The following is a 26,960-nucleotide window of genomic DNA, read 5'->3' as shown; positions in this document are numbered from 1 at the left end:
GCACACATTATGACCTTTTAGTCATTCCACTCCCCCTCTACATATATACATATATACATATATATACACATATATATATACACATATATATATATATATATATATAATATATATATATATATATATATATATATATATATATATACACACACACACTTTTACTCATGTTTCTCTTTGAGGTGGAGTTGCGCTTCATTATTGTTGAAGATAGTATCTACTATGGCCTGAAACACAGTTTTGGAGCTGCATTCCTTTTGGTCTAAGTGTCCTATGATTCAGCAAGATGTGTTTAGTTCTTTCCTATATTATTGGGCACTTTAATACATGTTGGATTTTATCCACCAAGCATTATTTTCACCCAATTGTGGCGTTTCATTTGGCCACTTATCAGTTACCAATTCACTTTTTCCTGTGCTGTTGCACTTGATACTTTTTAGTCTCCAGAGGAATTTGCAGGATTTTTTTGGCCTGCGTCACCAATAGAAAATTACGACGTCACCCCAGCAGCCATTTTTTTGCAACAGGACAAATGTACCTACTAGAGGAAAACATGCAAATATCTAAGGAAACCGGGTAGAAGGATGTAAAGAGGATATCCCCTGGTTCAGTTAATAAAAAAAAGTCCAGAAGAAAATAAAGCAGCACAGACTGCTACTTTAGAGACAGAACTAGGAGTGTGAGGAAAGGGTTTAAGGGAGGTTGGAGAAAATGGTGGTAATTTAAGGACAAGTAACGAACGGAGATCAGACGTAGTAAATATAAGTACACATGAAATTAAAGATCGAACGCTTGCATCTGAAAACCAATGCCAAGTGCTTGAAACTTTACACAAGTCCCTTTATGTCCCGAATCCCCAGCTACTAAAATTAAATTGCAAGCCTTTTGTGATAGTGTACTGCACCTGATATATCACAGAACATACAAACAAACCTGATATAGCATGCATCATTCTAAATATATTGGCAACCAACGAAGCAGATTATTTTTGAGATATACAACACAGTGAAACGAATGCATTTACCAGACTTTGGCAGCAAGTGGAATTTATGTACACAGTGTTGATCTGTCAAGCTCCTTTCTTCACAAAGCTGGTGGCCGCTGCTCCAAAACTTGTAACAATCTTCATTTAAATGTATGGCATATTTTTGGAAAGCCGGGCCACGGGCATGCTGGCTGTACACCCTAAGGGCTTGTGTCAGCTGGTTCTTATGGACAGTCGTGGTATAATTATGGGGCAGATTGGACTGATACGCGCTGTGTGCCATAGGAAGGGCTTTCTGGCACCGGTTTTCTGAGAACTTAGTGTCTGCATCCAAAAAGCCTTCCAAGACTTTCATGTTAGCCAAGAGCTTTGGAGGAAATCCTCCCGGAAAAGCAGGAGGATCGTCATCTTTATTTTCAAGGATCACTTCATATAATTTTAATGCCACCCCAACCCACTTCTGGTAGGTGGGGAGCTCAAAGTGAGACGGCTGAGGGTTTCGCCCTACACTGTCATCAAACCCCTTCTTGGTCAGCACCAGCTCTACGTGCTGGAAGAGGAATTCCCTCAACGTGCAGTCCACCAACTGACCGGAGAGACTCGTGTTGCTCTCCACGGTGAAAGACAACTGGCGGTTGTGCCTCATCATTTGGTACCGTCTGGGACCGGTGATGGGCACCAGGGACTCGGCCTCTTTCACCGTGCAGTTATGCCTCAACCCCTCCAGCAGCATCCCGATGGGGTCCTCATCCTGGTCAGCTACAATGTACACAAAGGCCTGGTTGGCGGGCACCGTGAACAGGCAGTTGATACTCTGGTTGGTCAGCACCCGGCTCTTCCTGAAGATGCGGTAGATCTGGTCCTCCAGGGCATGCTGCAGCCTCCTCTTGGGCGAGTGCTTCTTGGGCTTCTCTGGCGCCGGCAGGCCCTGGACCCTCGGCTCCACCTTGAGCGCCCCGTTGAGCCGAAAGACGAAGAGCAGCCTGGGCGGGCAGGGCCTGGCGTTCAGCTTCCAGTCCAGCCCCACCACGCAGTCCTTGAGGGGCAGCTTCAGCGAGGGCAGCACCTTCTGCCGCAGGCTGTCCAGGGCCCTGAACAGCTTCTCGTAGGTGATGTCGAAGGAGCAGGTGGGGTGCGCCAGCAGCAGGATATGGCAGACGGAGAAGAGGTAGAGCAGGTGCATGCAGTGCAGCTTCTCCTCGTCCTTCCACCACTCGTGGGCCTCGGCGTGGGACTCCCCCCGGCTCAGCTCCCCGCAGGCCCTCAGCAGCTGCGCCGAGTCGCTGATCCCCGTCAGCAGCAGGTAGAGCACCCGGGAGTCCTGGTCGTGGTAAGCCTGGAGGAGGCTGCGCTCCTGGGGCCGCTCCGGTGCCATGTGGAAGAGCGGGAAGACGTGCCGGTCACACAGCGAATTGACCAGCGAGCATTTCTCCGAGCCCCCCTGCAGGGCCGTCTTACCGAACACCCCGACCACGCAAACCTCCTCCTCGCCCCAGGCCGGCTCCGCTTCCGCGTCCAGGAGCTCCCGCAGGACGGCGGGGCCCGCCATCTTTACCGCGCCTGCCTGGCAGCGGAGGGGAGCGAGGACGGCGCATGTATGTGTGCGCCGAGTGAAAGTGTCCGGCCGGAAACACGGGAAGCCCTTGTTGTCAGAGGCGCGTTTTTGGTCCGGGCTGAGCTCGGTGGCACTTACCCTCTCTCTCTATAGCGCCATGTATGGCTTGTAGCGTCCATCTACCCAACAACCAAGGTGTAGCAAGTGCCTGCTTGGCCAATAGCCATGGGAAAGTAGAACCGTGCTCCGGCTCTGTATTATTTGTATGTGGTATTAATTAATAGTGTAATACTCGCACATACTCGTAATACCCCCAAATACATCATGCATCCCACACGAGTAACACAGAGAAGCCCAGACTTGCTCATCACCATGTGTAATGTCATGCTAAGCTCAGTTAAAGCCCCCTGCTTTGCTGCGCTGAGCAGCCTTTTTATTGGCATAATATCTTGTCCTTTCCAAAACGGCTTTTTTGGTTTTTTTTTAGATCTGATGATCCGTTCAGGAGATGGAAGCATTGGAAAGATTAAGTGTCTGCGAGGTTACAATGTTGCTCTAAAGATTACCATAGTGAATCACTTTTTTTTTTTACGTTTTTTTTTTTTAACTTAGCATTAATGGTAATGCTGTAGTTACTAAAGAAAGTAACAGACCGCTGGCCGCGCTTATAGTGCAATGAATTGTCGCTGCCGCGTGCGCTTATAGTAAGAGCAAAAGCGACAGGGCGCAGCGATTTTTTGCAGCTGGGAATATTTGATTTGTCAGGGACTGTCGCCTCATGTGACAGCCCCTGAACCAATCAATGGTCTGGTCGCCCGCGAAGCCGCCGCAAAGTGAAATACAACTTTCGCTAGCGGCGTCGGCACGCGTCGCGGTCACTATATGCCCGGCCTTAACACATCATATTAAAAACCCAGCATTATAAAGAGTGGCAATTATATGCCACAACTAGCATAATACCAGCCTGCTCACAAAACTCTGTTAACATGAGTGCCAACAAATAAGGTCACGTTAAATCATAACTAATGCTGTCGTTACTGTCATCCAGACAGTGAAATAGAGCAAAAGCAATACGAGTAATGCCAGGTTTAGGTACAACTTAAAAAACTTATTAGTTATGTAACACAGTTCTCCCGCCCCCCCCCCCCCCCCTCCGCGATATAGTGGAGATCAGGACGGGCTTAGGTTCGTTCTCTTGGTGTTCAGCACCTCCAGCCGTAGTGGGTTTCAGGGTGTTCAGAAATCAGCCCCCACAATTGCGCTCTCTCCCTCCTGCCCAAGGACTGATACTTAGACAGGAGTGTAATAACAAGGGTCTTTATTGTATGGCATGCACTGCAGATCTTCTCACAGCGATGCAAGGTCTCAGAGGTTCCATACCTCTGGATGGTGCTTTGCCCCTGGTAGTATAGGGCAACACTGTGGTTGAGTCTGATGATCCCTCAGCCATAGAACAGACTGACAGCTCTCTGCTTCCTCTCTCTTCCAGAGCAGAAGCAGGACTCCTCATAATTTTAGTAGTCCCCTAATTAGGATAGCAGGAGCGGGCTCAGTGTCTATACCTTTTCCTGATAGGCTTACACAGGCCATGAGTCTCCACTTTATTCCTGTCCATCATAGAGGAGCATGGTTGGGGGCACAAACCCATAGAATTAACCCCTTATAGCCTGCAGCTAGCAGGACTTGCATAACAAGTTGGGGAAAGATAGGCTGAATATACATACCCTGTTACATTTATTTGCCATATTTCACTCTCCGTTTCTCCAAACTCCCAATTTCATTATCTGACTGGGAATAACACCAATAATTAAATGTCACATTATTTAAAGAGAATGTAGCTGTATACAGAATTATAGGCTAAAGCTGGTAAATTCTGGGCATTATTGAAATTCCTGCTCTACGATTGGATAATGCCTGGGATTTTGACCAATCAGTAATCGCCTGGAATTTTTGGCACCCTGCCAAGTTTTTCAGCCAATCAGCTTTAAGTTCTCATTCACAAGGAGTGAAATCAGCTCTCAGACAGGAAAGGTGATTCGACAGGAGGCAGCAGCCAGGCACGGACTCCTCCCCCACGCTGCCTGCAGAGCTCACAGGAGAGTGAGGGGAAAGGTTTGTGTGTCTGTTGTGTGTAAAGGGGGTCAGCAGAGTGTTTTATTGGTGTGGGTGTAGAGTGTTCAGCAGAGTCAGTTTTGTTGGTGTGTGTCTGCTGTGTGTAGAGATCAGACTCCAAGACTATTCATGGTCCCAAGACTCAACAAAGTATCCGGACGTTCCTCCTTCTCCTTCCGTGCACCCCAAAACTGGAACAACCTACCAGAGGCTCTCATATCCACCACTAGTTTAAGTTCTTTCAAATCTAAGGCTGTCTCACACTTTAATCTGGTCTGTAACTGTTTCATACGGCCATAATATATATTATCTTTAACTGTGCACGCAATGACTTGTATATAATGTATACCTTGCTCATTTATGTAACTGTATTTGTAACCATGTATTATTTTGTTTTACTCTGTGCCCAGGACATACTTGAAAACGAGAGATAACTCTCAATGTATTACTTCCTGGTAAAATATTTTATAAATAAATAAATAAATAAATAAATAGTAGAGGGGTGCAGAGTGTTTTGTTGGTGTGTGTCTGCAGTGTGTGGGTTTACAGGGGGCTGCAGTGGGTGTAGGGAGGGGGCTGCAGAGGTGGCAGTCTGTTTTGTTGGTTTGTGTCTCTGCAGCGTGTTTTGTGGGCGCAGAATGGGGTTGCAGTTTGCATTTTTGGGGTGGAGGAGGGGTGCAGAGTGTTTTGTGTGTGTTTACAGGGGGCTGCAGTGGGAGTAGAGGGGGGCTGCTGCTGTGTTTTGTGGATGTAGAGGGGGCAGCAGTCTGTTTTGTTTGTGTGTGTATCTGCAGTGTGTGGAGAGCTGCCATGTGTTTTTGTGTGTGTGTCTGCAGTTTTGTGGGTTTACATGGGGCTGCAGTGTGTTTGTGGGTGTAGAGGGGGGTCTGGTGTGTGTAGAGGAGGGAGGGTTGCAGAGTGTGTAGGGGGACTGCAAAGTGTGTTTGAGTATATAGAGGGGACCTGCAGTGTGTGTGTATATATATGTATATATATATATATATATATGCAAATATAACTGTATGCTCATCTGCATGTCTTAGGCAGGTCTGCAACCCCGCCTTTCCCCATTATCACCCAGCATACAGCACTTCCACTGCAGCAAGGGATTCTGGGAAATGACATGCAAATGAGCACACAGTGTCACTTTTTGCCTCAATAACCATTTTTAACATGGTTCCCTATAGGCTTAAGCTTGCTGCATGGTCACAGCTTTGAGCACAGCCAGGGTTAAGGTGCATACCCAGAAAACCACCCACAGACAGCCGTTTCGACCTTGATGGGTCTCATCAGTGTGGGGTTGATTTTACTGGGAATGCAAGAGAGGCTATGGGATAGGCTAAACCATAATACTGAGTTAAGTTATGGTGAGTAAAAAAAGTGACAAAAACCCTCCACAGGAAAGCAAATATGCAAATATAACTGTATGCTCATCTGCATGTCTTAGGCAGGTCTGCAACCCCACCTTTCCCCATTATCACCCAGCATACAGCACTTCCACTGCAGCAAGGGATTCTGGGAAATGACATGCAATATATATATATATATATATATATATATATATATATATGTGTATGTACAATTTCCTTTTAATAAACTTGCATTAAATGTACACCAATGTATGACTACAAAAGTGTATCTTGTGTTATGAAAAATTAAAAACCATTAAAAACTAGCCTATAATAGTAATAATACCCTCAGAACAGGAAATTACTGGCCAACAATGCCTTGGCTGGGTTAAAGTCCCTCGGCTTCGCCTCGGGCCTTCAACTCTTCCAGCCAGGGCATTATTGGCCAGTAATGCCCTGTTCCTTCAGGGATTATTACTTAAATAACATGACATTAACCCTATGCTATGGAGTTCTAGTACAGATGTTATATTCATTAAACTTTGTGTATACGGCCCCAACCTCAGGGAAAATAATGTCCTTTCCTGTTTTATGTAACATCACATTACTTGCCCTGATTTTACAGTTTAGTAAGTCTGAGCACACGTAGTAACATCAGATGATGCATTTTGGGCCCATCCTGGACCTTCATCTGTAATCCTGAATCCAGGAACCATAAATACAAACTTGTGTGTTTAAAATGTACACATTTTTCCCCAGTCATTAGTCTCAGACTTCAAGTGAGCCTCACTCATTAAATCCTGCAATTTAATATTAGGACGCTATTGTTTGTCCAGAACGCTGAAGTCTCAGCTGATTTAAATCTGAGGAATTGGACATCTCTACTTATACACACAGCCACACTGTATTCACAAACTCCACTTGCGCTACATGTTATTTTAGTACTGTACAAGTTTATTACACAAATACAGCAGCTCAATCACAACTAAATGCTATATATGTAACATAAAAACACTTCGATTGTAAACTCTTGGGGCAGGGACTCCTTTTCCTAATGTTACTTTTATGCCTGAAGCACTTATTCCCATTGTGTGTTATATTCTTGTCCCATGTATTGCTGCTCTAAAGTGCTATGTACATGGATGGCGCTATATAAAGATTATATATACAAAAACACAAAATGGCTAGGGCCCAGTTTTTGGGTGCATTGGTGCTCGCGCAATGCCTGACTTTTGTCCTGGGAAAAATATGGTCACCCTGACAATGACAGTCTTCAGGATTTACTGGATTACTTGTACGTCAACGTTCTCTGAATAAAAAAAGGCAAAGCAAGCATCACAAGGTAGACCTTACCAGATTTTTATTTTATAAAACAGGGTGCTTTTTTATCCATAGCCTATGTCAAAGTATTCTTGAGGATTACACAATCCCAGGAGATCTATATATAAAATATATGTACACATACATACACACATACAAACAAAATTGTCTAAACTCCTTTGCAGCCAGGGGGGCATACAATTAATTACTTTTACAAACACCTCTGGCAGGGAGTAGTTTAATGCATTTGTAAACAGTGTGCACATTTTCAAGGAGTACCATGACAATTGTGTTTGATCCTTTCAGTGCTGGAGGAGGCAACAACTAATTGCAAAATTGCAGGCTCCTCCAACACAAAGATTTAACTGTAATAATAAAAATGTAATACTAATACTGATGTACCCATAGCAGCTTAAGTGTTGTGCTGACAAACTACAAATACATATTAGGAATACAGTACACATAAAAAACAACATGTAAAAACAGTAGACTATTATAGTCAGTGTTCGACAAACCTATACATTTGCACGCCCCGGGCGAGTGGATTTAACATCGTGGCGAGCTCCTATTGGCCCAAGCAGCACACGTGTGGTACTAGGTGGCGAGTAGATTTTTTTGTTCGGCGAGTACATTTTTTGGTGATTTGTCGACCACTGATTATAGTTGTAAAATCATTAAAAATAATCTAGCCCAAGACCGGTCTCTTTGAAAAGGCCCCACCAGCCTTATTATTAAGGGAAGGTGAAACATATTTGGTGCGTGTCTTAATTTTGTTTGTAACCAAACTCCTTTATTATTGTTCTAATCAGGAAGCTTTAACCAATCAGGAAGCTTTGAGCCAAGTAACGTCCGAGTTAAATTTCTGTCTGCTGGACTAAAAAGAGAAACGTTAAATTAGTTTCACTCCCAACAAACACCAGAGGCCGTAAGGGAGTCTGCCTTCCAGTTAGCCAACTCTCAATGACTTACACAGGCCCATTACCAGCACCCCTATAATAAATCAAACTAGAGTACCCCGTTCAGTAATGATCTGCTATGCTTAGCAAACCCATGTGCCAATGAAGAGGGTACAAGCTTTGAAGCATGCGTATTCTTCCTCGCATATTGCAGTATTGATTTCAGTGAGGAAGGCCATACGCACCAGTAACGGACCATGATTAGGTTTGTGTTTAGCAGTGCCAACCATGTTACAATGTAAACGGCTTTAGTAATTAGCTCTTTATTATCCTCTCACACCCAGCTGTGCTTCGGTTTAAGATTTCAAATCAGGATTCAAAGTTTAGACCATCGAAAGTAAAATAATCAATGTTTTATCAAATTATTAAGTGGCTTCCACGCTTTATATTGTTGCTGCTTCCCAAACCAGTAGAAAAAAACCCCTATAATTAATGGAGGTGTCCCTGCAATGCAATACTTAAATTAATATCAGTCCACTGGCTTTCAGCTACATTAAGGGTACAGTTAAAAAGAGCTTTAGGCTGCGTCCATGGAAAGATAGGCAGCGCAGCACCGTGCGGACGCTCCGCGATGAGCCCCGGGCATCCTCAATGAGGATGTCTTGAGAGGGGGCTCACGCGAGCGTCTGCAGGCATGCTGAGGCATTGGGATTTTCAGCAGACAGCCGAAACTGTTTTTCAGCGCACTATCGGCTGAAAACCTCCAATCACAGCAAAGCAGCGCGAATGTCACGGCGCCGTGACGTCGGCGCGTCGCAGGCTATTGGCCCAGCGACGTCACTGCCCTGCCTCTCGATCGCGCACGCTGGCTCGCCTGCCAGTCCATGGGATCGCTCCTGACCGGACAGGCGAGCCTCAGCGTCAGTGCGGGCTGAGGCTCTATGGACGCAGCCTTACTTCCATTGTGAGCTCCGCTAGCATTGGCCCATGTTCAGTATGCTGTGATGCCACTCCTTGTTCTGGAGAATATTTTAGTCCCATTTGAATGCAGCCGATCTCCTTCAGCACTGGGAAGCAGCTTTAAACTATTCTGAATAATGGTCATTGTGAGAGAGAGGAAAAAAAAAGAAGAAAAGCAAAACACTATTGGGGTAATTCAATACACTACAAAAAACATCACTGAAGTCAATAGTTTTTTTTTTTTGGTCATTCGCAGTTTTGAAGCATATTGAAATACCCCTGTGGATTGAAAATCCAGCATGTGATCTCTGACAAAGGTATTTACCAGAGCTCCAGGTGCTATGGGCTGGTTAATCTAAGTTACAATAAAGGGGGATTGCACGATCTGCAATAACCTGAGCCTGATGAATCTCCCAAGTCTCATATGTGCTCAATAAAATGGCTCACCGCAGAATGTGTGTATACAGTATGTAGAAAAAGGGAAACTATTCTAATATGGTCAATTTTGACAAAGCCTCCAATATTTAAATAGCAAGTCAAATTGATGTGGCGAACAAGCAAAGTAGCATCATTTTTTCTGCTATTAAAAACCTTTTAAAATAGAAACAATATTCTTAATAGCTTCAGTCAGTGGTTTTCTCATATGAAATCCCAGATCAAGAGAATGTGTACTGAAACAATCAATTTTTTTTTAAATTGCTTAAAATAAGTGCAAGTAGTAGCCAGTTGGCGTTTCCAGTATCCATTGGCGTTTCCAGCAGAGACGGTATTAAAATGTATTGCACTTTTAATGCACCTCTTCAAAGCTTCTATTTCCAGGTGATACCCGCCGGGGAGATGGACTTTTTGGGTGAGCCAACTGTAAGAGAATTAAAATGGAAGTATTTGTTATTAGTGTCATTTACAGGCATACATGCGATGTGCCAATTATTGGTTTCAAAATGTAGTCATATTTCTAACTAAGTATAAATAATGAAACACTCACAAATGGATACACCTATACTGATTTACCACAGGCACGTGTGGAGAGATATTAGGACAGAAAAGGGCCAATACACATCTTCAAAAAATAACAGGTTTCGTAATGGAAGACTTATGGAAAGGGTCCAGCTGGGGACGCAAACATCGATTCTTCCATTTAAAATCGTTATTATTTTGCCAAGACGGGTTTGTTGGCCCTCGTCCTCATTAACCTTCGTACTTCATTAGTGGCTTAACAAAAAGTGTCTACTTAGGATGACAAGAGCTGCATGTGTTCTTCCACTGCTTCATTGAGTTATTTCTTAGATGTGAAGTGTGATTTTATATATATATATATCTCATTAGAAATATACAATGGTAACAAGAAATGTGTTATGGAGAAATGGAGGTAGTAACTACTGTATTCGAACACAGAGGAAAATTGAAGACTTGCCTGGAATCTCTGCCTTAGAGCCTTTGTCATTATTGGGGTCAGTCCTGTGCCATTCTCTTTGTTGTTTCGGTTATATATTGGAGTTCCTCCTGGACTCCTGGAAAAGGGATGAAAAAAAGTAATGTTTTCAGTACTTCCTCTCTTAAAGGCAATGTTAAAAGGTCTTCCCATTTTGTAATCTTAATATCAATATATACATATTACTGGGATGGAAAAAAGCCGGGGTGCTGTATGCAGTGATGACTGCACGGATTGACAAGTCAAGTCAACGCTGCACAGCTAATGTGAGGAGAGTGGTGTTGGAAATCGGAGCGCAGAAGGTGTGCGAGTGCTGGGGGCGGAGCTAGTTTGAGGGGGCAGAGCTGAGAGCGGAGATGTCAGAATATCCGTTTGTGTGCGTTAGTGAGCAAAGCTGGGGGTCACGAGTCTGAGTGTGCGTGAGTCAGCGAGTGTGTGTGTGTGTGCAAGAGTCTGCGTCAGATACACTAATAGTGACACAGAGTCGACGATAGGTGGGGAGTGGTGGTTGGTTAGCCAGAACCCCCCTGCCTAACAAAAGGCTGGCTCCCAAGTATTTTATATTTTCGCCCACCCGTAATTTAAAGCTTTCAAAAGCAGGCCCAAAAGATCAAATTGCCATGCTTTGTTGGGTTCTGCAACCTCTTTCACTCATGCTTTAAGACCGGTCATATACTGGTACTTTATATAGATGTACCAAGATTGGAAGAGTCTTCTTTCCAATGTTTACTTTTACACCGGGTGCTCTTATCCTAGCACTGTCACTTCCCTGTATTATGCATGTATATTTGTATTTCAAATCGTGCCAACCTTATATGCAGCGTTTCAAGACAGACATTAGAATAAAAGCGAGTTATAATACAAGAGAACACAAAAAGAAAATTAATCCTTGCCCCAGTTTCCAATTCTAGTATGCTAGACTATGTATATGTATATTATAATAAGTCAAACAGAATGATTCCGGTGGTGACAGTGGCAGAAGTAAAGAACTCTCGTAATTAGAGGCCTCTGATAAAGATCCAATTTGTCAGCAAATGCGTTGGGCGTGTGAGATCTTTTTCCCCTTCTGCACTCCTGTGTGTTTCATAGTGCGTAAAGATATATATATATAAAAAATAAAAAAAAAGATAATTTGTGTACCCTTCATTTCAGAGACTAGCTAATTTTCAACAGAATTTAAAAAGGCTAAAAAATAAATAAAAATGTGGGGGACATTTTTTTTAATGGTGAAGAGAGCAGATTGCGGTTTTGAGCACTGCACTTGGGGAGTCCTAAATTAGGGCTGAATAAAAAAGTGTCTGGTCAATCTAAGACTACTACTTAAAGCAGCACCTCCACCAAAATACATCTAGACCCACTGTCATATTAGGATGCAGGATAGAGATATAGATCATCTGAATTTTTTAATGCGTGTATAGGTTTCTAAGAAACAGTCCGAATACCAGGTACAAGATATTAGTGTTAAATCAATTAAAATATGAAATACAGGCGGTCCTCGCTTACCAACGTTCTGGTTTCCGATGGACGCCTTATCCGACGGCGCATAATGCAGTTCGCCGGACGCATTATCCGACGCCGGACCCGATTATCCGACGGTCACCACCGCCACTCAACATGGGACCCGCAATCCGACGGTCCGTTAACCGACGGCGGTTTGGGGGACGCATTCCGTCGGATAAGCGAGGACCCGCTGTATACAAATCCTTTATACAGTATGTAATGTATGAATGACAACCCCAGCTGTGCAATGTAACTCACGGTTTCTGTTTTAACGGCTTTGCAATGGATCAGAGCAGGAGCTTGCAACACAATGCTTTGCAGACCCACATTGGTACTACAGGGGATAATCAATAAGGTTGGATAGCTGAGAATTACCTCACCATGTTGACCTTCTTCAGATGTTTTCTCAAGTGTAAAGGACTTATGTTGGGAGTTCCCCTGTGGATGGAAAACAATAAGAGAAATTCCTAGTATAAAAAAAAAACCACTTCTGTAATTTGCGGTACTTTTTTTACTTTGGGATTTTACTTTGCTTAATTTGTGCTGTGCGCTTACATTAAAATGCTGGCAAGGTTTCTAGGCGGCATCTTGGAGGCCAGCTTCAGAGTTTTGCCTTGTATCCCCGAGAGGGAAATTGATGAAATCGGTCCATTCTGATGCAGTCCCATCTATAAAACAAATGAATAAAGTTTTTACATTCAAACAGTATTAATGCCCAAACAGTATTAACGCCCAGTTCCTGACAGTCATTAATTTCCTTCCTGCCTATTTGCCAACAGAGGGACAATCACTGTTATTTTGTAAAAATAAAAAAAATGCCATGGTCTTTCTTCAACCAAACGCAAAACTTAAAAATGTAAATAAAAAATTGCTCTGCTTTGATTTCTATTGAAATGAAGAAGGCTTTTCTCAGCATTAGGGCCTCTGATTGGAGTGCTGGTCAATCCCGTGTTTACTCCACCTGGGAGAAGGGAGAAGAGAGGGGGTTTGGCTGTGCAAACTATTGTTTAACATACGGTGCACAAAACTTACCAACATGCGCCCCCCTGTCTCCTCTCCGGCTGTCGCCCCCCCCCCCCCCCACCCTGCACGGCTCCAGCATCAAATGGGGCCGCGGGGTCATGTGACGTCATGTTGCCATGGCAACGTGATGTCACATGACCCCCTCGTGGGTTAATTTGATGCTGGTTGCCATGGAGACACGTCGCTGGACCTCCAGGTACGTGAAAAGTTACAGAGGCCTCGTGCAATCCCCGGCATTTATTTTAAATGCCTCCAGGGAAGCGCGGGGCTTCTGTAACAGCTGCGCACCCCCCCCAGAAAATCAGTGATATCGCACAATAGGCAGTAACCAGAAGAAATCAAACCCCCATATCTCTTGATTTACCATGTTTACAACCCATCCTAAGAAAAAAATAATTGGAAAAATACTTATTGGTGTCTGATTTATTTATTTAAAGTCACCCTTTTCCTGGATTTACCTCCTTACATATTGCTGCCATTGGCTCATTTTGCTTCAGGAATAAAATATATTAATCTGAGGCTTCACAAGGTTATACGAGTTATGGACGTAAAATAGTAGCACAGTGGTAAGTAATGCTCATGGGAAAATCAAGGCTGTGGCCCCAGTCCTCACTGCTGCACGCGCGCCTGGTGGCGTACTCGTCACAACGACACACACACACACACACACACACACACACACGGGTCTGCTTCATAGAGGGCTGTGCTGTGGGCCGCAGCGGCCACTGAGGACCTGGCCTAACAGACTACCTTAATACCAACATCAACAAATGTTAAAAAACACAACTCCACGCAGTGGTAAAGTCACGCTTTTGAAGCAGATGAACCCGATTTGATTCGCATTGGGTAAGTCACTTTATCTCTCTGTGCATCTGGCACAGAATTCAGATTGCTTCTGGTCTGGGCAGGGATTGCAAAATGCTATGTACAGCTCAGAGTACATTGTTGTACAAGTAACAAATATTATGTGCAACACTATTAAGAACTCTAATAGTGAAAAGGTATTCACAACACATCGTTAGATGGAAATATCTTGCAGCTACAGCATTTAGGACCCTGTTGAATAAGGTCCCAAAAATCTATAAAACAAGTACAATTGGAAGTATTGGTTTAAAACGGGCAGAACCTTTTTGGATGGGGTGGGGGGGTTGCATGCACCATGCACACATACGCACTAAACATACACATCAGACACATGCAATATACACACATACCAGATACTTACACCATGGACATACGTATACACCAGGTACAAGAACTATACACACGATGCACTACACGGACTACACACACGCTAGTACCGGGCCTGCCATGGGACTGAAGATCTGCTCGTCCTCCCCTCCCAGCAGCTCCCAGCCTAGAGTTAGGAAATCTGAGCGGCCCGTGGAGCAATTGCCCACTAGACAAGCCCACCCCTGGTTAATAAGATTATGTACTTTTTGTTTTTCCACGTTATCCCTCGCCTTCCTCAATTTCACGTTCAGGAGGTCTTTCAGCGTTATTTGGATGGGACCATCCTGCTGTGCAGGGGCTTCCTGGAAAGAACAGAAATAAAACAATTAGCCGCAACTTAAATACAAATACAAACAAAAAGAACATTCATTTAGAAACAAGTTTTTTTTTCTAGTTCTATCTATAAATTGTAATTTGAGTCAGAAACTGGTACAGAAAAAAAAGGACAAATATTTTGTGAACTTCGGAACCGCATATCGGCTTTGGGGCCCTCTCTGTTCAGGTAATATAAAAAATAAAAGATAGAGAAAATAGGGCTGCATGCATGATTTCTAAGCAGTAATGTAACAAACGGTTACAGAGGTAGTGCTACTTTAAAATTGTGTTCTTGCAAACCAATAGTAATATAAAAGGAGTGCTTTTTTGGTAACAACCTCATTACAAGATCTGCCTGCTGGGATAATTCTTCTGGAGCCAGACTGTACAAAAGCCGAACCACATGAGCAGTCACAAAGTCATTCGAGCAAAATGACACAGAAGAATCCCACCTTAAGTACTCTGGTGCTTTCAACTTTCTTCAGAACAGGCAGCCGCTTTTGGTTAAAGAAGGCTGAAGCGGGGAGCGGTGGTGGAGGTGGTGGAGGAGGAGGTGGCGGTGGAGGAAGTGACGTGACGAAAGCAACAGGAAGAGGCGCTGCCGCTTGTTGGTGGGCAGGGATTGCAGAAGACACTTTATTCCCTTCTCCTGGACAAATCCATTTACAGTAGCAGGGATTTTCTGCTGAAGTTGAATGTGTCCCTTTATTCTGAAAAAGAATTGAGTTACATTTAAAGGGCCAACACTGCGTTCAAGTTCATCAGTTACTTATTGGACTAATAATGGCTTCATAACTTGGCATGCCTCGGCTGTATTTGCAAACAATTTACCTGTGGCTTTGAGAACAGCCACACAGTATCACCACCAAAAGATGGTAAAAAAAACCACCAAAGCATTTGTTGACCATGGAAATGTTACAATTAAAAAAAATCTATAAAAATAAAGTAATGTACCGCCGGCGGGGCTGCTGCGGCGTCTCCAGGCATTTTACTGCATCCGTCTGTTCAACTTCAGTGTCTCGCCCTGCATCTCCCGTGAAAATGGCTGCGCGGCCCATGGCAACGTGATGTCTTGATGTCACATTGCGTCTCATTGTCATGGCAACACGCTGCGCTGCCATTTTCACGGGAGATACAGGGATAGGCCCTGAAGTTTGACAGAGAGATGCAGGAAAATGCCGGGAAACACTGCACCACCGGTAACACCCACTAGGCGAGGGGGTGAGTGCATTTGTCGAGCCCTGTATATATATATTTGTGATGTCAATTTTGAGGCGGAAGTGCGTTTCATTTTTAAGCATTCTGGGTGAAACATAAAATGACATCTAAATAATGCTATTTTAGATAGAATTCTGTAAAGCTCTACATTTTCGTTCACTCCCAGAATCCTCTGCACCAAAGGGCATCTAATGTTTGGTTATGTTTTTTTAAAATTTGATGCTTGAGGCTGCTTTTGTAGCATTCACATAAACAGGAAGGCCAGTTCTTATGGAAAAATTAAATATTACTTTGCATAATCAAAATATTTGAAAAATAAAATGTTAAAAACGTGCACAACTACTTCAGCTGAAGAGATTTATTTTGTAGTTAGAAGTCTTTAGGAATGGGCAGTTTGTAATTTGTGAACGGCGCAATGTGATTTTTATTTGGTGTCCCTTTACTCCAACAAGAAGAAACGTTACATTTATTAGTCTGTTATTCCAATGCTGCCGTTCGCTGATGTTAAAGTAATGTTAAAGCTGCTCTATTTCAATCTGAAACTCACAACCCTTTATCCCTTGTACCCAATTTTCCAACTCTCTGTCCATGAAATGTCTGTGAATTGACTATATAACCCTGTTCTTTTACTGTAACCATGTATATTTTATAACTCTGTGCCCAGGACATACTTGAAAACGAGAGGTATCTCTCAATGTATTACTTCCTGGTAAAACATTTTTATAAACAAATAAAATTCCACTCAGTATTTCTACCATGTTAATTTATAATGCAGGCATACAAAAAGTAATGCATCTTCAATATAAACAAAGGTAATTTAATTACGTTACGAAGAAAAAAAAAAAAAGAAGATTCCAACAAATTTCTGGTCTTGTCAGCAGTACAAATTCTGATTTTTCCAAGTCTGGCTGTTTTCATTTTGCGTTGCTGTTTTTCAAATGTTGCTTGAACTGTGCGACATTCAGGAACTTACCTGGAGTGCTGTCTGTAGGTTGGAGAACTCTCTTTCCAGTTTTTGCAACCGTTGCTGAAGTGCGCGGAGTTCCGGCTGGCAGGTGTGCGACGGGAATACTGTATTTATCACTGCCACCAGACGCTGCCAAAAAAAAAAAGAAGAATTGAACAACTTTGTTTCCACCCCCTTTTTACAAAGCTTTGATGACAAGAGTTTTACTGTAAGTGTAAATAAGGCGACAGGAAGATGACAAAAAAAGCATACCTTTTTGATACTGCTCTGACTCGACCAGTACAAAGAGATGAAAGTCGTCATTAATAAATTCACTGCATTCTTTAAATTGGAGAATTTAAAATATCCAAGCGGATGAAAATTCATGGGCCAGGAAAGTTTAGTACTTATTTGATGTGGTGCCCTGAAAAAAAAGAGAGTTAAGAAAATACCAAGTAAAATTATGGAAAGCAGAACTGCATGTTTTTTTAAACCTAATGCTTAATGCTTAATATTTATGTGGTTTTATAAACACGGATATTGCGGTGGAATGGGTAATTAAATAAGAGGTGCTCAGAAGAATTGTTTTTTCGGTGACTGTACGTATTTGTTGTTGTGCTCACGAGTTGGTGCAAACACGATTGTGTGCAGGGATCTGCTCTACATCATGTGTAAGCTCGCAAATCGTAATCGATCTGTTGCATTCGAATAAAGATTGTTACTCGAATGTGTGTGAAAAGATTTGTCTTTTTATTCAAGCAGAAATCCAGTGAACGCACAATGTTTTGGGGATCAGTACCCCTTCATCGGGTGAACATTGTGATTATGACAGCAGGGGCGGTATGGCATTCCCAAATAAAGGATAAGCCCACTTGGTGCTCCTGCTACTCAAGATGGTGACCCACTGGAAGGGTTTTAATGTGCCATGAAAATGTCCCAGCTATGGTAATATGTAACTTGTGTTACTGTGTATTTTCACGGTTATTGAGTTATCTATAGGGACTATTTGTATGCATGGGGCCGTAACAATGGCCGAGTAGCAGTTATACAATAAGTCAGGGGGCTAGTCTTTTTGTGACCAGGTGCCGGCCTGCTGGGAGAGTACACACTCCAAAGCCAGAGCATTTTTCGCTATCTGGCAGCGATAACCCTGCGGAAAGCCTGGAGCTGAACTCGGGGACCGGCATTCGGGTCCTAACCCTGTTGACACAATTCCCATTGGTCAGTTCCTATTCCCATTGTCTCCATCCCCTCCCCGGATTGGTCCTTTCCAGACGCCTCCTGGCTCTGGATTGGCTCAGTGGTTAGCCGATTGGTCGGCACCCGGTTTCTCCATGTTTCGAAATGGAGACTGGAAAACTGTAGAAGCCGATCCAAGCTCCACAGTTGTTCCTGGTTGGTGTCGTGTCAAGACCAACTGTATCGTGGACTGGGGGACCTAGGACGGTCTTCCCTCAACTTCTGCAGCTCCCTGTACCCAGCGAGCTAGGAGTACCCCCGTAAGTCCCCGTTTGTGACATTATTTCTCTGTTTTGTATGTGTGGTTCACTGTTGGCTCTGGCCAAATAAACTTACATTTATTATCCTCTGTATTCGGACTGGTATTTGTGATCCCATGTAGTCTGGTTAACCCCAATCCTGACAGTGATACGCGTTTACTGGATTTCTTTTCACAGATGTTCGAGTAACAATCTTTACTCGAGTGCAACAGATAATTAAGAGGTGCCCCTAAAAATTAGGTACGGTATACATGCCAAATATAAGTTGTGTGTAATTTAGTATATAATACAAATAAATTAATGTCATTTTTATTAAATGCACATTTTTTTTGCTTTAAAAATTGGTGGTGTCTGCATTTTTCTCCTCTTTAAAAACCTCCCAATTCCTTTACATTTTTGCCAAAACATGTCATTTTGAGCATCACTGGCTTTAGGCAAAATCGATGACAGATTTCCTGACATAGGTTAGATTTCTAACTTCCGAAACCTATATTTGCACTATTAGTTAGTATACAGCAAAAAGAAGTGCATTTTTGCAGTAGGTACGACAACACACCACGTTTAGTAAATCTGTATTACTTCTTTCAGCAATGTGTGTACACTGTGGGCGGCAGACACAGTTAGCATCACAGCTGGCAATATACTGATAGGATCATGATAACATCAATTTGCAATGTTAACTTATTTTTTATTACCACAATATTACAGTCAGCCTTGGATGACATTGACATTTTAGGTACCGGTAGTGGTGACATGCAGTGTAAGGCCAGGTCCCAAGTGGCCGCTGCTGCACGCACGGGCGTCATACTGTACGCCAGAGCACAGCCCTCTATGTGGCAGGCCTCAGTTGGCGTGTGTGCAGGCACAAGCCGCAATGTGCGACCTCCTTGGCCAAAAGGCAAGATTTTTGTCTTTTGGCGCGGTGGCCGAGCATTGGCCAGATCACAGCGGCGGTTCAGCCGATGAGGGCGAAACAGCCACGTGACGTCATGGCCACGCCCCCCATCTTCCCCCCTCCCTATTGGATCTCCTGCTCTCCACTGCAAGCGCAACCGCAGACCACAGGTCGCGGCTGAAACGGGTGCTCACGCCGACAGACGCTCCGGCGCGCGTGCAGCCGTGACCACTGCGGCCGTAGCCTTAGGCTGCGAGTATAGTGCCCGCGAAGAGCGACATCGCCAAAAACAAATGCATTGCCGCCACGTGCGCTTATAGTAAGCGTGACTGCAACAATGCGACGGAGCGTCGCAAATTTTGGTAGCTGCCAATATTTGATTTTTCAAGGGCTGTCGTCTCATTCGACAGCCCCTGAACCAATCAAATGCCAGTACGCCCGCGACGCCGCCGCAAAGCGAAATATAACTTTTGCTAGCAGCGACAAGTGACGTCACCCGTCGCGGCCTTAGACACATACACTTTAAAGAAGGCAGAGCTGAGAATGTATACAGGATCAGGTCACCCCATACCTATTAATTCCACCCATACCCCCATCTCTGACATTCAAGAATAAGGGGCAGGAAGGGCGTTTTAGTTATTTTAAAATGTGCTTAATTTAAAAACACATTTAATTTGTCATACCTGTTACATAATTGTAAATTGTAATTGTTTTATTTTGAACGTTCATTCTGAATTTTTCTCACAAAATAATTAAAACGGTTATTGTCTTTTTTCCTATTGAGAAGATATTTATTGAATCATTTTTTTTAGAATGATCCTTTTCTTGGCAATGCTATTGTGAGAAAATGTTCCTTATAGCCCGGCCCTATGTTAAACTGTTCATGCAATGTCTTTATACATAATGTATAATAATGTAACCATGTATTTGTCATCATAACTCTGTGCCCAGGACATACTTGAGAACGCGGAGGTAACTCTCAATGTATTACTTCCTGGTAAAACATTTTTATAAATAAATAGTAACTATCCAATAGGCCACTAAATTGTGAATAATGAAATGGTGAAACGTTTTCTTCTCATGTGGTAACGCTGGTAAAATATTGCCTTTTTAGGCAACAGGTAGATTTAAAATTGTGACCATGCAAATAAAAAACAAAAAGGATTCATATAATTGGAATCAGCAAAGCATGATAATCACTTAACAGCGATAGGGTAATGAAGGGTTATTATCCAGAAGACTGGACCCTACATTGGCTATGCGATGACAATATTCTGCATGTACGCAGAGTAAGGTGTGTCTCACACAATTAGCCGTGGCCATTTCTAACCTAATGCCAACCTTAAACCCCAATTCTAATCGTAAACCCCGCCCACTACCCTGAAATTAATGGTCCTTTGTTTTTAAATAATGTCCTAACTCAGTGGTGTTGGGCAAAGAAGTACAATAGCCATCCTGCTGGTATCCTGGATGCCTAACTGCCACATATTGCCAGAGTCTTATGGCTCCCACTTGAATTCCAGTATAAAAATGAGGTTCGGAAGTAATCACTAATATAGTAAGGATACTACAAATAGCTATGGCGCTCCCTAATAGTAAGGTTTGTTGCTTCAACATCTCTTGGATTACAGCTGTTCATCACATCGGTTTCAAGAGACCCTCCGCCATGTGCCTTTCATGTCAATTTAAAGGAGCAGATACTCCCTAAATATATATTTTTCTTCCTAGGTATGAAGCAGGGGGCCTCCGAAGATGAACCGCATTAAATTTCCGCTCCGGTGAACCCCTGCTGTCAGCGTATAGATATGTTTGCAATTAAGTAAGGGGTTAATATCAGCTCATTGAAAGTACCTTACGGAGGAGAAAGGCGAGCTGGCTAGTGTAGCCGTGTGTATTAACCCTGATTGCCCAAGTCATGTGCTCACTTGTGTGCTGTTGGTGACAGATGGTACGACAGATTGAGGGGAGATATTGTTCATTTAAGGGACCTTTGCGGAAGGTGAAAAGTGTGACAGCTTGTCCCATATGCAGGTCACGTGCTCACAGGTGTGCCGTACGTGACAGCGGTTAAGTGCTGGGTCCCGCTGCGTCCGGCGGCCGCGTAAGCGCTACTCACCATTTCCTTGTAGCCTCCCGAGCCGGTCCCAGTCCCTCCTCACTCCACAGTGACTACTTGCTGTGACGCGTCAGCTAGCAGGGGATACACAAGGATCGTGTTCCCGTGCGGCGACGCGTCACATGGTGCGCGAGGGAGCCAATCACAGACTGGTTCCCATCAACCAGTAGCAAGCCAGCTAGTGATAGCCAATGGGAGCACATCATTTTAAAACCAGGAAGAGGGAAAACTTCAAACTTGCAAACAGCAGTTACAACACACACACCCCACACACCCCCTCCCCCACCCGGGCTGCTGCAGTGCTGTGAGCTCTATTGTTGTGCCCCCTGTCATGGCCGTGCCCCCCCCCCGACCGCAAAAGTGCTCCCTACGGACCGCAAATAGCTTCAAGTGCCTCTCCACGCGCCGCCTGTCTGCAGTGCGGGCGCGTGGTCTGAGGCAGCGGGGCCTTAGCCTAACAACTGTTCAAGTATGCAGATGCACAGTAGCAGTAATGAGAACACACAGGCAGATCTAGGAGGGCAGGTCACTTGGTTTATAAAGAAGTTGTTCAGTGGTGAAGACAGGAGAAAAGTGCTGTAGCAATTCTCCACGGTGTTAGATCCAGTCCGATGCAGTAATACAATGTACAATCAAATCAATTTATCATTGTCCCCCTGTTTGATAACCTTAATGCAGGTTACTCTTACCGTTGTGGAGTGGAATTTGAAGTTCTCGGTGTCTTTGGCTCCCGTAGTCTCTTTCTGGATCTCACCAGTCTTCGGCGTGCTTGCACGAACTTTGCCATTATCTAGGTGAATAGGATATTTTAATAAGAACTTTTATTTAAAAGATATTGAAAGTTGCTCCAGTTTACCAGATTAGTTGGTTGAAGTTTATTTTCAATTAGGGCTCCAAACCCAATATTTTAAATAATTATTTATTCTGTAACGTTCTATGATAATTATTTGATGTTAAAACACTCATGTTATGCCTTTTTGCCCTGTCAGACACATTTTTAGATAGGGATTTTTAGTGTATTCAAATTAATTGATGCCATTGTAAATATATACATTTTTAAATGACATTGATAGTACAAACACACACACCTCCTCCCCCTTCCACAGTGCGCATTGAGAGCAAAGGTGGGCAGAGTATAGGAGGGCTACGATTAGCTCCGCACCCAGCCCTCGTGCAGCCTCTGCCTCCTGCTCGCCGATAACACCCCCCTCCCCCTCCTCCTCCACTCACTGAGCAGCAGTGACTTAACCTGTCAATCACTGCCACTGCCAGGCCCAGACTCCCTGCACACCAGATCCGGCTTGGATGTCTCTGGGAAGCGCTGAATGTCACAGAGGTGATTGACAGGTCAGTCATCACTGCACACAGCACAGATGCCAGGCGGGAGCCTTTCACCCTCTATGTATGTTTTGATATCTGCTTTGATATGTAGAGGAGACAGAAAAAGGGGGATGGGGGAGCACAGGTGGAATGGTATACAATCTGAATTCAGGTGTGTAAGACTTTGAACTGCTGGTGTGGGTGATGTGAATCTATAAAAAGTCTCAAACACTCACACGGCCTTGTGCGAATGCGTACGCATCAAGGTATCTTTACGTCCTATGTTCTTTTCTTTAAGGATCTCGTCTGTGCGTTTCTTTCTTTGTTGGTGTTGGCGAATCAACACCAACAAAGAAAGAAACGCACAGACGAGATCCTTAAAGAAAAGAACATAGGACGTAAAGATACCTTGATGCGTACGCATTCGCACAAGGCCGTGTGAGTGTTTGAGACTTTTTATAGATTCACATCACCCACACCAGCAGTTCAAAGTCTTACACACCTGAATTCAGATTGTATACCATTCCACCTGTGCTCCCCCATCCCCCTTTTTCTGTCTCCTCTATCTTTGAAGGATCCTGGGTAGATCCTCCTTTGGTGTTTGAGTCGCAGGAGGAACAGCAACAGAGGGACACTTTGCCCACTCCCAAGGTGGATAATACACCCCAATCCAACTCCTATTTAGTTCCAGGTAGCGCCCGGGTTCCTCTGTCCTATCCTTGATATGTAGAGAGTTGAAGAGAACCTTAGGCCACGGACATAGTAGGCGCACGTGCGATCGAGCGCATGGTAACACACGCGCCTGTTGGCCGAGCGATCTGTGGCCTGTGATCCACAGCAACGGGGAGGCGTTGCCGTGACATCACGTGAGCGTTTCGCCCTCATTGGCTTTGCCGTCCACGTGACCCGTCCGTCACGCGACAAAAACAAAATTTCTTGCCTGCCGAAAAATCTGCCGCACCATCGCGCTCTCAATGGCTGGCCTTTTGTATGCGCGCGCACGCAGAATGGACACTGACTTGAAAGGTTATAGAGGGATTTAAGGAGATGAATAGACACTGTTATGGGAGAAAATAAAACAATTTGAGATGCAGAATTTTGGATAGAATGCAAAAGAGAACATTGCAAAGCAGGGAGACCGGTTAGTTGTAGGTTACAGAAACCCAGACGGGAGAGGATGAGGGCATGTAATAGCTTGTTAGAGGAAAGGCTGGATCTTGGCAATATTACTGAGAAAGAAGTAACTAGTTTTAGCAAGAGAGAGGTAGGCGGAGGATAGGTGAACGATATACCCAGGGAAAAAAGCATTCAGCAACTCACAAAAATAAAAATGATTTATTAAACTACATGGTTAAAAACAAAAAACATGAGGAGAAAAACAAGGGTTGCAGACATGCAAATGTGCTCACAAGTTTACACACACACACACATATATATATATATATATATATATATATATATATATATATATATATATATAATATATATATATATATATATATATAGTAAACTTGTGAGCACATTTGCATATATATACACACACTTAGTTAAGTTATGGAGAGCAAAAAAAGTGACAAAAACCCTGCACAGCAAAGGTCGAAACAGCTGTCTGTGAGTGGGTTTACTGGCTATGCATCTTAACCCTGGCTGTGCTTAAAGCTGTGACCATGCAGCAAGCTTAAGCCTATAGGGAACCATGTTTAAAATGGTTTTGACGCAAAAGTGGCACTGTGTGCTCATTTGCATGTCACTTCCCAAAATCCCTTGCTACAGTGGAAGTGCTGTCTGCTGGATGATAAAGGTGAAAGGCGGGGTTGCAGACCTGCAAATGAGCACACAGTAATATTTCCATTTTATATATATATACACACACACACACACACACACAAATAGTGTGCAATGATTTGCGATCGCTTGCAAATGAATGTCATGTTTACACCAACACAGGTGTCTAATGCCTGGGACATAGACAGTTTGCCCGTGCAGAGGTGCGCTGAGGCTCAGGGAAAGCGGTGCTTTCCCTGGACTTTGAGCGTGCGCAGTCCGTGGGCATGTCTGGGGGCGGGCCAGTGACGTCACAGAGCTGGTTTGCCCTCATTGGGCGAACCGCTCACGTGACCGGCCCTGCGCTCCGGCGAGCGCCAAATCTGAAATCTTGGTGAGACACACGCTTCCGCAAGCGTGCGCGAGCCCCTGCTAAAGCCGCTCTCATTGCGGCTGCAGGGGCTCAGTGCTGAGCGTGAGCGCGCCTCAGCACGGATCAGCAAGGCTGATCCCACTATGTCCCAGGCCTTAGACCCTTTAAAAAAACAAAAACATCTGGAATTCATTCACAATAGCCTCATGCATCACCACCTGCACTGTTCTCCAAAGTTGCACACAAAGCCATATGCAAAGTATTTTGGGGTGTGACATTGGAAAGCAGAGCAGTGATTGGACTGTAACACTAGGAACCAGAGCGGGCTATTTAATATGAAACACCTCTGGAAAAAAAAAAAATACGCGTACACAATTTTGACTCCATATAAATCTACTGCAGCCTCTGTCACCTAAAATACAAACTAAACTGTCTCCACCTCTACCATTTTGCTACCTATAAAGGCTACACATTTTTATTTTCGTGTTTTTATCTAATATGTCATAAGAGCAATTACAAACATGGTGCAGAAACCAGCGAGACAAAGAAAAACAATAACATTAAATTAACATGACTCAAAAATCTAAGGGAAAAAACAACACTGCAAGTCCAGTGCAGTGATTCAGGAACCCCTAGGGCAGTGGTTTTCAACCTTTTTTTGGTTAGGGAACCCAAAAATTCGATTTTGAGAGTCTGGGGAACCCCAACACTCGCCTCCCCATCTCTTCCCCCCAACACCCCCCACCCTTGTTGCCCCAGTCTCTCTCCCTCACACTCTCCCCCTTACGCTCCCTCTCCCCCACTCTGCCTCACAGACACTCTCCCTGGCCGCGGGACCCCTTAGGGGTGCTCCTAGGGAATCAGGGGGTGTCTCTAAGGGGGGTCGCAAAAAAAAATATGTAATGAGGATTCCAAGCAGTATAGCGGGTTCCTGAGCCCGTATGTGGCCTGCACACTTACTAAGGCCCCAATCTGCATCTTAGCGTGGGTAGTACAGTATAGCAGGCCTGACTTTGGAAGCACGCACAGTAATGGACAGGACATCTACTGCCTGGGATTGGACAAACCGTTTTGTTAGCAATATCTGATGAGTAGGCAATAGGATTTATTAATTAGGGGTTCGCAGAGGAAATATTTTCTAGTAGGGGGTGCACATTGTACAAAAGGTTGGGAACAGCGGACAGAGCATGATATACAATCAATAAACGCAATCATTTCGCTTCAACGTCTGAAAAAAATGTATATGTGGACCATTAAACAGATCCCATCCGTTCACACGTGAAATAGTGAATGCTGTTACTGCCTATTGGTAACTCTCCATGTGGTCAGATCCCATGGCCTCCCTCACCCGTTCAATGCATATCTTGTTGGGGGGGAGGGGAGAAGGGTTGGCCACCCCGGTCTATACAACCAGCTGGAAAAGACCGGAAATTACCCCTGTGCCAAGGAACAGGCAAGTACCCTGAAGCCTACATGCCGAGTACAGCACCTAAAAACCATCTCATGTCCTTATATTAGGAAAGATGCTTGTGTCATTGTCCCCCGCCCTCATCACCCAGATATCAAGCAGCGCGCACTTATTTATTTATAACATGTATATAGCGCCCTTAGCCACCAGCAATCACAGTGACACTTTAAACTGGGGATCTCATTATCCTACGCATTTTTATTTCTTTAACTCCTTGAAGTTAAGAGGAAACTGCACACGTCGGACTGAGGAAGTCACCAAAACAACCTTTTTTTCATTTTAAACAGGGCTAGTCTTTGATGACACATTGCCATCGAGTTATAAGACATATTGCTTCCCACTGCTGCAGTGTTTACTTGCTTGGCGAGGGAGGCGCTGTAAAGAGGACGTGTGACTGGCACTGACCTGAGCCCTGCCAGGTGAGGGGCTCCTCACATCCGTCCAGCAGCAGTGACAGCGCCGAATGGAACACAAATTCAAAATCACAACGGGGCGCGTCACAGCCAATCACAGCACGGAGCCCTTGGACTCGCTCCACCCGTTCCGATCAAGGAATTTGCTGATTGGCTTTTCCCTAAACCAATCAGCTCCAACCGGGCCCCGTGAAGCAGATTGACCGACAGCGAAAATGGACCAATCGCAGGGCAGAGGCGGGATATCCGTTGTCCAACGACATCGCACGGC

General features: G+C 44.2%; 2 protein-coding genes across 3 annotated transcripts in view; both read right to left on the bottom strand.

Moving 5' to 3' along the window:
- SMG8 (SMG8 nonsense mediated mRNA decay factor) overlaps positions 1–2,616 on the bottom strand; it is a 16,390-nt gene extending 13,774 nt beyond the window's left edge. The window contains exon 1 of the mRNA XM_075589786.1: positions 1,022–2,616. Coding sequence (XP_075445901.1) covers positions 1,022–2,531 — 1,510 coding nt within the window. The 5' untranslated portion in view covers positions 2,532–2,616. The remainder of the gene's footprint in view (positions 1–1,021) is intronic.
- A 4,315-nt stretch (positions 2,617–6,931) lies between these two features.
- Positions 6,932–26,898, bottom strand: PRR11 (proline rich 11). Of its 2 annotated transcripts, none has more exons than XR_012799833.1 (11): positions 26,682–26,895; positions 22,041–22,141; positions 17,115–17,265; positions 16,869–16,991; positions 15,130–15,387; positions 14,566–14,664; positions 12,662–12,774; positions 12,482–12,544; positions 10,589–10,685; positions 9,172–10,033; positions 6,932–8,192 (listed from the first exon to the last, which is right to left on the bottom strand). XR_012799833.1 is itself a non-coding variant. In XM_075589783.1 (11 exons), the coding sequence occupies exons 2-11, from the start codon at positions 22,136–22,138 to the stop codon at positions 8,142–8,144; spliced, it is 1,116 nt and encodes a 371-aa protein (XP_075445898.1). In that variant the 5' UTR covers positions 22,139–22,141; positions 26,682–26,898; the 3' UTR covers positions 6,932–8,141. The 2 variants fall into 2 exon arrangements, 1 of the variants encoding a protein (XP_075445898.1); XM_075589783.1 differs by having other exon boundaries at positions 9,971–10,033; positions 26,682–26,898.
- Between the last annotated feature and the right edge of the window lie 62 nt (positions 26,899–26,960).

This window comes from Ascaphus truei, chromosome 3 (genome assembly GCF_040206685.1).
Source record: "Ascaphus truei isolate aAscTru1 chromosome 3, aAscTru1.hap1, whole genome shotgun sequence".
Taxonomy (NCBI): Eukaryota; Metazoa; Chordata; class Amphibia; order Anura; family Ascaphidae; genus Ascaphus; species Ascaphus truei.
This window is presented reverse-complemented; position numbering and strand designations above follow the sequence as displayed.

Excerpts from the sequence above, each read along its gene's own strand:
- PRR11 (XM_075589783.1), bottom strand. The coding sequence starts at position 22,138 with ATGGCAAAGTTCGTGCAAGCACGCCGAAGACTGGTGAGATCCAGAAAG. Across the intron at positions 16,992-17,114 it reads GTCAGAGCAGTATCAAAAAG|CGTCTGGTGGCAGTGATAAA; the intron begins GTATGCTTTTTT and ends TTTTTTTGGCAG. Across the intron at positions 14,665-15,129 it reads AAAGCACCAGAGTACTTAAG|GAAGCCCCTGCACAGCAGGA; the intron begins GTGGGATTCTTC and ends TGTTCTTTCCAG.